Source organism: Drosophila santomea, chromosome 3L, assembly GCF_016746245.2.
Source record: "Drosophila santomea strain STO CAGO 1482 chromosome 3L, Prin_Dsan_1.1, whole genome shotgun sequence".
NCBI classification, from domain to species: domain Eukaryota; kingdom Metazoa; phylum Arthropoda; class Insecta; order Diptera; family Drosophilidae; genus Drosophila; species Drosophila santomea.
This window is the reverse complement of record NC_053018.2, coordinates 9194417-9208450: the sequence shown is the minus strand read 5'-3', so window position 1 is coordinate 9208450 and position 14034 is coordinate 9194417. Positions and strand designations below refer to the sequence as shown.

Genomic DNA, 14034 nt, shown 5'->3' with positions numbered 1-14034 from the left:
GCAATGTGCGTAGGGAGAAAGCTTGAAAGCAGCTTGAAAAACTGGAGAAAGTGCCGAAAGGAGGAGGGAGGAGAGAGATGGAGCTGATGTAGGTGGTGTTTGTGGGCCTGTGTATTTGTGTATTTGCACATGTACCGCTCGCTGTAGCTGCTGCTGTGCGTGTTTGTTGATTTTGTTATTTTCCCTCTGCTTGAGCTTCCTCTTATTTATACTCATCCTCCATTTTTTCCTTTCATTTTTTTTTTTGTGTAAAAAGCCGTGGGTGGGTGGGCGTGTGTGCGTGCATATTTATGCGTATTTGTTTGCATAGCTGATGATGTGCCAGCAGCAACAGCAACAAGAATACTTTGTGAGTGCGTGCCAGGCGCATTTCCCATTTTCCATTTCCCCGTGGATCTACCCCAGTGCCCCTTAACCCACACTTAACCCCACGCTTAAGTCCTGCTGTTAACCCCCTCCTAATCTGCACTCCTAATATCCTTTGGGGGGCGCCATTGCAATTAGAAAACTTGCATCGCAACTTTTTTTTCTTTTTTTTGCGCGAACAGCTTGTAATGCAATGCGCTAAATTGTTTGATATCACACCAACATGCGCACACTGCTAAATGCTAAGTGCAAAGTCCTGCTCAGAAGTTTAAGTCCTGCACGGGCAGAAAAGGATCACAAATCACTTATCATTGCTGATGTGCAAACTAATCCAAGGTTTTTTGAAATAAAATTGAAACACTACGCTGTTACTCAAGATAGAACAGCAATCTAGTGACAGTTGGCCTTTAAATATAATCTTGGCTAAGTCAAAGCCGTAAGATCATCTTATGTAAATATTTTTTATCACAATATTCAATCTTCAGAGCATACGCCCATTTTTTCCAGTGCCCTTTACAACTGCCAGCTACGTGCTGTGAAATTTTTGCAGCGCATTCATGTTGCACGTACGGCTGGCTCATTGTTGTTGCCGCTGATTCTGTGGAGTTTTTTACTTTATTTCATTTGTTGTTGCTGTTGTTCAGTTTGAAAAAAACATTTCTTTAATTCTTTCTTTTTGCGTTTCTTTCGCTCGCTGGTGTCTTGACTGCAAACCACCCCCACGTTAGCCACGTTAGGGGATGTTTATGCGCGGCAGGACTTTCGTACTTTGGCAAATGACTTGACTTTGGTCAGAGAAGTGAGACCAACTTTTAGTTGCTGCCAGAGTCGGGTGAACAAAAAAAAAAAAATAAAAACCTGAAATTAAATTGATTTTTTCGTTGCTCTTGGCAGGAAGGAGAAAAAAAAGCAGACGAGCGAAAACGGACAAATACATATAATCCACGGCCAACTCTTTCAGTTCTCGGCAACATAACAATTTATTGTTTCAATTATATTTTCAATTTGCGCCGACAAACAAAAGTCCGCCAAATGCAAAAAAAGCTCTCAGCTATAAATAAAATAAATAGCAAACGAACTGAACTGAAATTTGTTTTCCACAACGCGGTGATGTTTTCCCCAGTTTTTTCTTCTTTTTTTTTGTGTTTGCCAGGTTTATGCGAAAAAATGGGGGATATATCTGAAAGTTATTGAAAGTAAACATTATAAAATAAACTTCGCACACAGAGCGACGAACCAAAAATGGTCTGCCACTTTTTCTCGTTGTAATGCCGGTGAAATTGTCTCAAATAATATTTAAAGAAAATTAAATTGAATTTACGGCGGTTCCTTGTTGTTTTTCCCGCTGGGGGGAGAGGGGTGGAAAACCCGAAAGGAGGAGGGAGCAAACAGAATGATAAGCAAAATAATCAAAAATCGATTTGGAAAGTGCGTCCCTGTTCTGCTCACTTTTCCTCTGCTCCATGTTTTTGTTGTAACAATATGCCAGAGTTTTCCATTTCCCATTTGTGTCAAAATGCAATCATTCCGTATTTTTTTTTTTTTCTTGTTGCTTGTTGTTGTTACAGCTTGATAGGCACTTTGTAAGCAAAGCACAACAAAAAAAGCAAGCACAAGCAGCAAAAACAAGCAACAACTTTCGCCGGGAAACATTTGGAAATTGAAATTGTAAGGCAACGGGCTTTGGCCCTACGTTTTATACTCTCTGTGATTTCGTTTGATTCACTTGACTTAAACGGATTTGGCCAAAATAGGGAATCCAGCAGAAGGCAGGAAACGCGAAATTGGCAGGCAATGCAGGAAATGTTACATATTGAAATTCAAAAGTGGCACAAAAAGCGCGTCTCACTGATAATTTGACCCTTTAAAATTTAAGAAATTGGTAGCAAACGATTAGATCAAAACGAGTGCGAACCCATTAATAGCCGATACATTTTTATTTTAATTGCACCCATAATTATGTAATTATATTTAAATCCTTGGCACATCCCCCTCGTGGAAACTTTAGGCCGCATTTAGTGCCCCATTTAGTTGACTTTTCCACCATTATTCCACCATTCTGTGCCAAAGGCCGCCAGCAATTAGTAAGTTTTGTAACCTGCTGACCCTCTAAGCCATTACAGTTAGGTATTCTCCTTCAAATGGGAGTGTGTGTGTGTATCTGTCCGCCTATGGCTGCGTTTAACCCCTCGGAAACTGGACTAAATGACAACCGTTTCCTCCGACTCCGACTCCTCCTCCTTCTCCCTCGCCTCCGTCCCACACTTTTCCACATTTTCCCGCCGCATTTCACATTTCAGCTGGGGTGCGAATTTGCTTAGTTTGTCGCGCAGTTGGGAATAAGCTGTGAAAAGGGTCCGCCGCCGACGACGACGACGACGAGTCGGTCAAGCTGAAAAATGCACTGCAATTGCACCTTGCACACAGCTACACATGAACGGCAGTGATGCACTGCGAGATAATAGGGCTTGCTTAGCAAGAGCTAAATGTTATTTAAGTATCTTTACCAATAAAGCGATTGTTTCAGTCTGAATACACCATTACATGACAATGAATACACCATTAATTTTGTAATATTTATATTTATAAAAGCAAGCTCAGTTCTTGAAGTGCAAGTTTAACCCCTTTTTGGCCATGCATCGCTGATATTTAAATTGAGCCAGCGGGCAGTGAAAAAGAGTTCCAAGGGGGCCGGCAACGGGTGGAATGCACTTCAAAAATAGAAAAAAAAAGGGTTCCATGGGTTCCGGTGGGTACCACGCTTCTAGGACTCTGCATGTGCATGGATATCCTTGATCCATTTGAGCTCTAACCATTTGGCTTTCACTGCAGCCTGTGCAGCGGTCCTGCCGCCAGTTTCCCAACCGGTTGCTGTGGCAATTAGCGCTGCAGTTCGGCGTCTCGCTTTGTTGTTTGTTTATTAATAAACAATAACAGGCAACAAATTGCTTAATTGCTGGATTGCACCTGGCCACCCCAAGGATCGCAGCGTAATGCTTCACCAGCCAAGGACCTCATTACGGAATGGATATTTTGTGTCTCTCATTAAGAAAACGGACAGGCAGTGAGGGACCAACTGATTTTGCACTAATTATCGGGGGAATAGAGGTGAAAAAGGTGCAAAAGGACGGGCAATGCGGCACTTTTGTCCTTTAACTATTACAAGGATAAGTGCTCACAAAGTCCCGCTTTTTCTCAGCCTTGCCCTTATGCAAATTGCCATCAAGTATACGCAGCGTGCTCCCTTCCATGCGTAATTATATAACATTAATTTGCATTTTTCGCTTCTTTCCGCTTGTCTGTGCTAGTGCAATCAATGCAAATGTTCGTTCTCGCCGCTGGCAAACTTAACAAGGATGTGAACATTTATTTATTAAAATTTAACAACGCTTTACGATCAGCGCGCAGATTTATATAAATGTGTGTGTGCAGTGCGACCCGACTGATTGCCATTGGGCAGCAGCAGAACCACCACCAGAATCGGATTCAGAATCAGAGCCACCAGATCAACCCATCCATCCCAACATCGCAACATCCCATCCATACCATCATCCTCATCCACATGAGCGGCAAATCTGTTCCATAAATACAGCAACAAAAGCATTCAATTGCGCAGACTGCCGAACAACACTCACACACGTACAGAGTCAAGCATTTTATTATTTAATTTATGCGGAGACAACAGAACAAACAATTCTGCTGGTAAAAAAAAGAGCACCGAAACAACCACACAATAGCAATCGCTACATAGATGAAAAGATACATTTGTATCTGCAGGGTAAACAATAGACATTCTGCAAAACAAAACTACCCAAAAAAAAACTACTGAGAACCGAATCTGCAGAACAAAGATCGAATAATTGTGATAACAATATGGCTGAGGAGTTCTAAGAACTCGATTTTAATTACCGATCTAAATGAGATTGTTCATTCGCTTCAATGGTACAAATAATATATTATATTATACAAAGTATATGCCAACAAGACGAAGACTTTTTTGTCATTTTTTGTGAATAATGGGAAAATATAAAAATTTTTAGACTTGCATACCACTGGATAGGGAATTTCATTGCGAATTCAACGAGATATGACATTCCACCATTGGACAAATACTTCGTTTGTTACAGAAAAAATACCGATTGTTTGTTGTGTTTTAAAACTATTAAATAATAATTACTTAATGCCCCTCCATGTGCAAACTTAATAACATTAAAATGTATACGTACGGTTTTGGCTTTGGGTTCCTGAAAGAAAAAAAAGATAGAAATGAAAATAAATCAACTGTAAATACAAATAAGCTGTGATGCATAAAATAATTAGCAATAATTACAAATTAAATAAATCCGTGCACGAGGGAGCTTGGCCAACCAAAAATTACTCAATGCTGGATAATAAAACCGCATATATACTATATGGAAAATAAACAAGTATATATGAAAAATGGCACATTGCACAAGTGTGTGTATAGAGACCGAGTGGCGGGCTATCAAAAAATAAGCGCACTAATTGGCTGTCATGGCAGCAATTTGGTGCCCGAATAGCCGCAGCAATAAGAACCCATTAAAATGAAAACAATGCACGTATTTAAATGATGGTGCTCAAAGTTGTGATTTAAATTTTGGCAATTAAAGAACGCACGCATAAATCCCCACAAAGCCTAAGCAGCTTAAAATAAAATAATATACACAAAAATCATTCATCAATGCCATTTTAATGGACGTGCGTGCATGTGTGTTTCCACAGCATGAGGCTTAAGTTCTGCTCTCAGGATTCTGCACTGGCTTAGGATTCATATTCCTGTTCCTATTCCTATTCCCATCCTGATTCCGATTCCAATTCCAATTCCTATGCCATGGAGCACAATGCGAACAGATGTGCAGGCGAGCCAGTTCTGCAGATGGCCAGCGAATAAAAGTGTGTGTGTGCTCCCTGCAACAGATGAATATGCAATCCTGCGAGGAGGAAATAAAACAACGGAAGCTGCCTGGAATTTTCAATAGGATTTGTGGCCCGGCGGCCGCAGGACACGAGCTGCAGATACAGTTGGAAATTACGGTATTTTAAGATTGATTTTCAAAGCACAAAAAAAAGAATTTCAAACCAAGTAAGAAGGATATTACAAATAGAGCTATAGCTGAAAATCACCATGAACCCAAATCTACTATAATAGTTTCTGGTGATATATAAAAACTTATTTCTTAATTTAATTTAAGTTCTTAATTTTCTGCTGTGTACCTGAGCAGAAACGTAAAACAAAACTTTATCTGCCAGTTGAGTGCAGAGCATTGAACTCGATTTGAAACTGAAAAACCCAAACTCAAACTCAAACTGAAACACCACATTTCGGGGGTAAGTAGATGGAGATGGGAGATGGGAGATGGGAGACATGCCTGGCAGCATCTTTTGGGACTTATCGAATGACAAACGCACATATTGCCTGCTTATAGATTGAATGATTGAATCACTGGCGGACGACAAGGACTGGGATTTCTGGAGCGGAAGAGAGGGCGGCCGTCGTGTGCCTGGCCACAAGCGACAATTAACCAAAAAGACAACACATTTTTGGCCAACATATTTTTCCGTTTTTTGCCAAGCTCTGTGCCAGACAGGGACAACTGATAGCTGGGGAAAGAGATAGCGAAAGAGATAGGTGGGCAGGATGAAAGAGGATGCCCAAGTGCAACTGGATATCCAAGGAGCACGACCACGACCGAGTATCAGATTGCACAACATGCTCATAATGACGCACATCCAGTGCATTATTGCCAACGTCATTATCATCCTCAACATCATCATCATCGGCATCGTCATGAGCAGCACCACCATGCGTTGCAGTCGTGGCTCAAGTATCCACTGAAGAGTGTGTGTATTGGTATTATCCTGTTTTTCAGGAGCTGGCAAGCCAACGTGCCAAAAACGGGGCACTGTCACAAAAAGTGTTCCAGGATCTGAACGGTGAATTTCAACTCAAGCTTGCTAGCAGATCCCAAGTCTGGGTTAAATTGTGTTGCAATATTCCATAGCCAGCTGAAGAATTTGATTTCTCCTTAAGGACCAAGTTTTAAGCGCAGTGCATGAGCCACCTTGGCAAGTGCCCACGCTCTCCATTTGCTAGTGTGTGTGTTTGCCGAGAGTATGTCACGAACGGGATGTGCTGTTGTGTGGGTGTGGATGTGTGTGTGGTCTCAAGTAGGAGCAATGCACTCGTCCTGGCCCAAAGAAGGACTAAGGACTGAGGACTAAGGATAAGGATACGGCGAGGTTTCATGTGAGCATATGCACGTTACAGAGCATTTTGTATGCATGAAGCGAAAACCTTTAAGTTGTTATGGCTGTATGCTGGTTTTTAGTGACTCCAGTGCATTTGCCTCAATGAAGTTGGAGCGCAGCGTGAATTGAATATTAGAGCCAGAAGCGGAAAAAGGAGCAGATCCTAGAGTGGCACGAAGGAAGGGCATCCTTGGACAGAGCAATGAAGTCAATCACTCAAACCACGACCAGACTCCAAATGGACTTTTGGGGTTGATTTCTTTGGCTTTCGCTAACTTTCCTCCTACTCAAACACTTTCAATATTCGTCCGTCTTGCTGTTGGTTTTCCTCTTATTTGTGGAAGCGCAAAAAAAAAAACGTAGAAAAAATGTTCAAATTTTAATGAGAAAATTCCTAAGAAAAACTGCATATTTAAAGAAGAAAAATGCCCCAGACGAGTGGAGCGACACAGGAAATATCCTCTTAGATAGGCCTGTCCAGGGATTTCACTTTTCTTTTTCTTTATTTTTTTTTTTGGTGGGAAAGATGGAAAGGCGGAGGTCGGAGTGAGTTCGCTGAGCAATTCAAATAGCCAAGTTAATGACTAAGCCCGAAGGTCTTTTTAGCTGATTTGGTGAAAGTAAAAAAAAAGGGAATTACAAAAAATATTAAACGAAAAAAATACAAGAGGGAAATCTGAGCACCGGAAAGGGACAGACTTTGGAGTTCATCTTAAAGCATAAGTTATTTATGGCAGAGAAATGAGTCGAGAAGTGCATTGATCCGCCATCGATGGGAAGCCAAAGAATGAAATAATTCACGTTCAAAATTTATCACCATTAAGAGCAAAAACCGGACCAAAGAAGTTGGACAGATGCGCCCAGCTGTGAGTTTTAGCTGAGAACTTTCTGGGCTGGGAAAAAAAAAACCGCGAAAACCTTGTCATTATAAAGTCCATGGACAAAGGCATAAATATATGAGCACATGAGTAATTTCAACATACACTGGGCTACACAAGAAAGTAATATTTGTTTGGTAGCACAAGGCATTGAAGATCTTAGCATAACAAACATGTTTTCGGTAATATCTAGATTTCATTTCTATGCTGTACTTTCTGTTGAGTGGGCAAACATTAAGCACTTTTAATTCCTTTAAGATAAACCCCAGCCCAATGACACAGTGTTCCAGTAGCTCAGCCGCATGTGAGGCAGTTGGACAATGAAGGCTCTGATAATGATGTTGCGGATGGCGATGATAAAGCAAAGGATGGTGCATCGTAAAACTGAAGCGTCAATTGTCCAGGAGGCGCAATGGGAAGAGAAGGGGGGTGGTGGAGCGGGGGGATATAGCTCCAAATTGGCGTTGCACTATCGCGACGCGTATCTTGTATCTTGCAGATACGCTGTCCATATTGACATGTCAACTGTTGCTGCGCTCGGTGAAACTGCGAAATTTACAACTTTATCTATGTGTGTCGTTCGAAGAGACGTCTGTGTGTCGGCGTTGCGGGGGGTTGGGGGGTGTGTCTTATAACCAGGGGCTCTGCAGACGGGGGGGTTGGCTATATGGTGGGGTAGGGGTCTATAGTTGAGATCTCTGCGTGCCATTTTCTCGTTTGACGGCCTTTTGTATAGCGTCCGATCTCCTCGCTCCTGTCAACCTTAATTGTCCGTTCGTGCCGTCTCTTTCTTTGCCGCATATACCAGTCTCTTTCACACTCTCCCATAGAGTTTTTGTTTTTTTTTGTTTCCTGTTTGCAGTCCGCTGATCGCGACTGAGAGACAAAACGCTGCGCACTACTCGCTTATTTATTTATCTGTCTGTCTGTCTGTCTGTGTGTGTGTATCTGTGTGTGCCGCTTTGTTCGCGTGTATTGGTATGTGTGCCTGTGTGTGTGTGTGTGTGAGTGTGCGATCAAAAGCCGCGTTTGTAACATGTGAACATCTGCTCCTTTCCTTTCCTTTTATTATTGTTTTCGTTGCCTCGTTTCGTTATTATCGTTATTTTTATTGTTGTTCTTATTTTATATATATGTATGTATATGTACATATATGGCATATTGGGCATTTGTTGCTGTTGCTGCTTTTGCTGTTGGTGCTGTCATTGGACGTCTGTATTTGTGTTCTGAGGCCCCGAGAAAATAGCGTCGCAATGTGGAAGCGTCTGTCAATATTGGACATACTCCAAATACCCTGATTATCTGGCGGGGTTTCAAGATTTGCCAACAGGGCGCGGGAAATTGGAACAAGACCTTGGGCAACCATAGCCATGCCGCTTGAATGGAATTCTTGGAGTAGTCTAATTTTATGTGGCCCAGCCAATTATTAAGTATGTGGGAAAGGTTTAGGTTCAACGCTATAACTGGGCAGCAATTTACGGCAAACAGAATTCTAGTTAAATCGAGTGCTTCGGATTTTATGAGCTCAGGTAGGATGATAAAACGTCATTTTAGTGCCTTCATATTAGTGTCATAAGATGACTTTTTATGAGCGCCGTTCGGAATAAAGTAGAAAATTCTTATAGAAGTCGTTTATCTTTTGATAAAACACGTACTGTGCTCACTCAAACTTGTTCAACTTTATTTATAGAAAATTGAGATGCACACATATCCTTGGCAACAGATCACTTGAAACTCCTTAGTGGTCCTTGGGCCATTGAACTTGTTCCCAAGCCTCCACTTCACCTCGCCGCATCCAACCAATTCAAACATCCAGTGACGACATGCAGCGCAATTTGAGATCCCAGATTTGGGAACCAGTCGCGCACACATGTGCAACCTGATTTCCGAACGCTCAAAGGACACGCTCTGCCTGCGGCATATTAAGTGATTTCGAAAAGGAGCTGGCAAGCGGCACAAGTATCTGGAGGATGCGCGGATGTCGGATCACTCGGTGCAGATACTCAGATACTTTGATACTCAGATACCCAGATACTCGAATACTTGAGTGCACCTCGTACATATCACTACAGGCACTTGGGCACACACACACACTCCGCACATTGTAGGTTACTAGTTAAATCTCAAATCGAGCTGGAGCAGCTGGAGAAAGAGACGGCTGCCGGAGGGGCCGACAAAAAGAGACGGGACGAGTTCCACTTGGCCAAGGAACATCTGTTGCGCTGACATAAATCCTGAGTGACTGACCGCTGGTGCGAAAGACCGCGAATCTTGAATGCGAATGCGAATGTTCATGTGGATGTGGATGTGGATGCTACTTGGCCGCCGGCTCTCTTTTGACGACCAGAACCAGTTTGCACCGATTCCCAGCTGCCCGTTTGGGCACAGTGGTTCAAAAGATACAATTTCTGGTCCAAATCGTATGTATCTAACACCATTTCAAAGTGCAAAGATAGAGCATTGCTTTACTTAAAGAGATATACTACTACTCTGAATTTCTATTATTCACGTTTAATTTCTTATAAAAGTAAAGTTTAAAAGTGATTTAATTTCTTAAAACCACTGTGCCCGCCAATTTCATTGAGTAACTTTGGCGCTGCCCGTGAATGAATCTGTGGGATACTCCCCACCGCTTTCGGTGGGATTGGATCTGAGAATGGGATAGGGACTCGTGAGATGTGGACTCACCTTCTTCTCGGTGAGCTTCTCGCAGCGGCGCTGCTTGCAGATCTGGTGGCTCTTGTCGTTTCGGCAGGGGGCGCACTCCCCACAGTTGTCCTTGCGCTGGCATCCCACGCACTCGCCGCACCGCTTCCGCTTCTTCTTGGACTGGAAAAGAGAGCAGGAAGAGGAGTTGTTGTCGTTGGAGTGGTTGTGGTTGTGGTTGTGATTGTGATTGTGGGTGGTGGGTGTGATTGTGATTGTGGGCGGTGGCAGTGGCATTGGCGGGTGGTTCAGTGTGGGTGGCGGAAGATGGTGGCGACGACCGTAGTCCTGTTAATCGCAGCGGTTGCCAGTTCGCCCCGTTTCGCTAGTTTATCGATGGGATTGTCGAAGTTTTCCGAAATATATCGATTTCAACGATAATTATTAAACAAAAACGATTAATTTTGATGCTTCTTTAATCCCAGGTGAATCGATATATACCTTCTGCTTCAACAATCCCACCCACCGATCAGCTACATACCTGCTTGTCGCATCCACTGGCATTGGCATCGTTGCTATCGCCCATGCCCAGGGCACTCAACGGACTCTTGAAGTTGGCCGTGCTGGAGACGGCGTCCACTTGGCCAGGATTGCTGGGGTCTACGTCCATGCCGCTGGCCTCGCTCTCGGCACTGGACTCCAGCGAATTGGGCCGCTGTTTCCGGCGCTCCTTCTTCCGCGCCTCCAGCCGAGCTATCGGCGACTGCAGCAGCTTCTCGACCTTGACCGGCGTGGTGGTGGTGGGCGTGGGCTGGGCGGTGGTGGTGGTGTGCGGCGTGTGGCTGCCACTTCCACCGCCGGCCGCCTGTGGATAGCTGTTGTTGCTGTTGTTGCCATCGTACGAGGTGGGCGTGTGCATGCCCATGGGTATGGGATGCGGCTGGCCGTGCTGCAGCGGATGGTGGATGAGACCGCCGCCACCGCTGTTGCTGAGATCAAAGTCCTCCTTCTTGAGCAGCATCTCGAAGTCGCTGCCGCCCGTGCTCGGCTCCTTCTTGACACCCAACGGCGTGAAACCCGGATAGAGTGGCAGCTCCGCATAGGGCGTGGGATAGCCGGTGGCTCCTCGATGATGGTGGTGCGGATTGAGGGCGTGGTGGTGCGCAAAGGCGTTCGGCGGCGGTGGTGCCGGAAAACTGCCCGCTGATGGCGGTGTGATGCTGGTCTGCAGACTCGAGAGTTGGGTCAGTGGTGAGCCCACACTCATCATGCCCGGCGAGCTGACCGAAATGCTGGCCGGCGACATGGCCACCGTTTGCAGCGAGCTCATGGCAGTGGGTCCCACAGATCCCACGGATCCCGTTACTGAGTTTGGTCCCACGGAGCCAGGAGGTAGGACACCTGCAGCAGCTGCTACCGCTGCTGCCGATCCTGGTGGCACTCCTGCTCCTATGGGCACAGGCATGGGTGTTCCATCCGGTAGTAATTGCTCATTGAAGCCATGGAACTGGCTCTGAAACGACGGCAGCTTGGAGAACGGCTCGAAGCCGCTCTTCATCTGCAGATGTGGTGGTTGCGTCTGGGGTTGTGGCCCATTGTCCTTGGACTCCATTTCCCAGGGACGCGTGTAGCTGCCGTTCGAGTTGGAATTGGAGTTCGAATTCGAGTTGGTTGCGTTGTTCGTCTGCTGGTTACCCGGATTTCCTACTGCGGCGGAGGTGGCGGAAATGGCATTGGCATTGGCATTGGCATCGCCGTGCCGCTGGCCATTGTTGCCACCACTTGCAGCATTAGCATGGTTGCTGCTGCTGTTGCTGCTGCCCAGGGGCGCTGGAACCGTGGTATTGCTGCCGTCGGTGTTGCTGTTGTTGCCGTTGTTGCTGTTGCCGTTGTTGCAGTTGTTGCTGCTGCTGCTGTTGCCGTTGGTGTTGCCGGTGGCGGCCGCTGGCTGTTGCTGTTGCTGCTGCTGCTGTTGATGTTGCTGCTGCTGCCTGGCATAGTAGTCCCAGTGCTGCTGCTGCTGCTGTTGCTGCTGCTGTTGCTGCTGCTGCTGCTGCTGCTGATGTTGCTGGTGTTGCTGCTGGGCGTGCTGCTGCTGCTGTTGGAGATGTTGCTGCTGCGGATAGTGCTGCTGGTAGTGATGATGCGGATGCGAATGCGAATGCGGATGCGAATGCGGATGGTGGTACGGCGCAGTGTAGTGCTGGCTGAGGCTGCTCAGCTGGTTGAGATGGGTGTTGTGCAGGCTGGACACGGTGGCCTCCACAGATGTGGCTACTGCTGCTGCGGCTGCTGCTGCTGCTGCTGCAGTTGCTCCCAAGTTGCTGCTGTCGACGGTAGCACCTGCGCTGCTCTGGGCTAAAATTGAAGACGCCATTTAAGCTCAAACACTGGCATGGCTATGCAGTTGTATTGCTGAACTGCGGGGCTTTGTACTTGATTGATTCGAAGATTCGTTTATTTGTTCGCTTGATTTTTTGTACACTTTTCGGTTCACTTTTCGTGCTTGTTTCTCTTTATTTTTGAGGTAGTTCTTCGTAAAAATGTTTCTGATTTCGACTGGTTTGTTTGTTTGTTGGCTAGTGTAAAACACTCTGATTATATCCGTATAATAGATTTGTATACTATAATATAAGTTGAAGCTACTCCAAGATTTGTATTTCGTTTATTTTGAACTCACTGGTTTTGCGTGTTTTAATGCAAAGTTATTGATTATTTGATTACTTATTATGGTGTTCTTCTTTGTAAAGTGCTTTAATAAATTGTTGTTTTAAAAATTGTTGTTTAAGATTTGTGGTTGGTTGTTTTGTACTTTATTCTTTTGTTTGTTTTGTAAAACGGCAGCTAGGCAAAAATTTGTATTTTGATATTTGATTTAATTTGTAGCAGACTTGGTTTGGTTTTGGTTTTTCATTTAAAAAATCTTTGTAAATTTGTAATTTGTAAAATTTGTATTTCGTATGCGTTGTTGTTGTTCTTCTTGTTGTTGTTTTTGTTGTATTTACGTTATTAATTACTTGCAGTTTGTGGTTGATAATATTTGATGCTTGCTTGTTGTAAATTGATTAAGTATTTGTACTCTGGTTTATGCTTCGTTTCTCAATTGATTTTGCTTGTAATATGTCGTCGGATATAAAAATAATTTAAGTATTTATATCTAGTAAATTGTACTTATGCGTAGGCTTAAAAATCTTTGTCTTCCGTTTGTTTGTTTGTTTGGGTTCTGGACTTAACAATTAATTAAACATTAGCGCGTTACTTGTTATTGGCTTTAATAGTAATAATATTTATATTTCATATAAGTTGTGTGTTTAGCCTAATTCATTTTACGCCTTCTCTTTGTTTTAGTTTGCAATTTTGATTTTTTGGGCCGAAACAGTTTTTTTTCGTTTGCAAGTTTTTTAAAGAGCTTCCAAAGTGTTTTGTGTTGTTGTGGCCGCCGTTGTTCTCAAATCCTTTGATTGAAAGCTGTAAGAAATGGGAAGAAAAATGAATTTTGTTAGTAAAGTTTCAGTTGAAGGTGTTCAAGAGTTTCTTATAAAAATATCCTTGCTGAAAAGTTAGCTTGTCCATTAAGTTCTTTTTTTGTTATTTCCCTGTGGCTCTTTACCTCTCTGGCCTCAAACATCTACAAACTTCAACACATAATTATGGTCTTTGACTATATAATGAGCGGCCAAGTCAGCGAGGCAGGAAGCGGCAAAAAAAAAGAAATATTATAAAAAACGTACAGCGAAAAAAAATGAGCTAAAGGACACTCACTTCTGGCTTTTTATTGCCGCTGCTGTTGTTGTTTTTTCTCGATTTTTTTCTTTTTTTTTTTTTGGCTTGTAAGTTATGCTGCCAAGTTGGTTTTGGCTTTGTAAAGCCTCTC

The 14034-nt window shown here is 43.8% G+C and overlaps 1 protein-coding gene across 4 annotated transcripts in view; it reads right to left on the bottom strand.

Annotated features, from left to right (window-relative positions):
* LOC120450305 (DNA N6-methyl adenine demethylase) overlaps positions 1–12772 on the bottom strand; it is a 90024-nt gene extending 77252 nt beyond the window's left edge. Inside the window, exons 1-3 of one of the 4 annotated variants that reach the window (XM_039633250.2) lie at positions 10702–12772; positions 10203–10508; positions 4593–4610 (exon numbers count right to left, since the gene is read on the bottom strand). In XM_039633250.2, coding sequence (XP_039489184.1) covers positions 4593–4610; positions 10203–10508; positions 10702–12537 — 2160 coding nt within the window. In that variant the 5' untranslated portion in view covers positions 12538–12772. The remainder of the gene's footprint in view (positions 1–4592; positions 4611–10202; positions 10509–10701) is intronic. The other 3 variants (XM_039633252.2, XM_039633251.2, XM_039633253.2) reach the window with 3 other exon arrangements.
* Positions 12773–14034: the final 1262 nt, after the last annotated feature.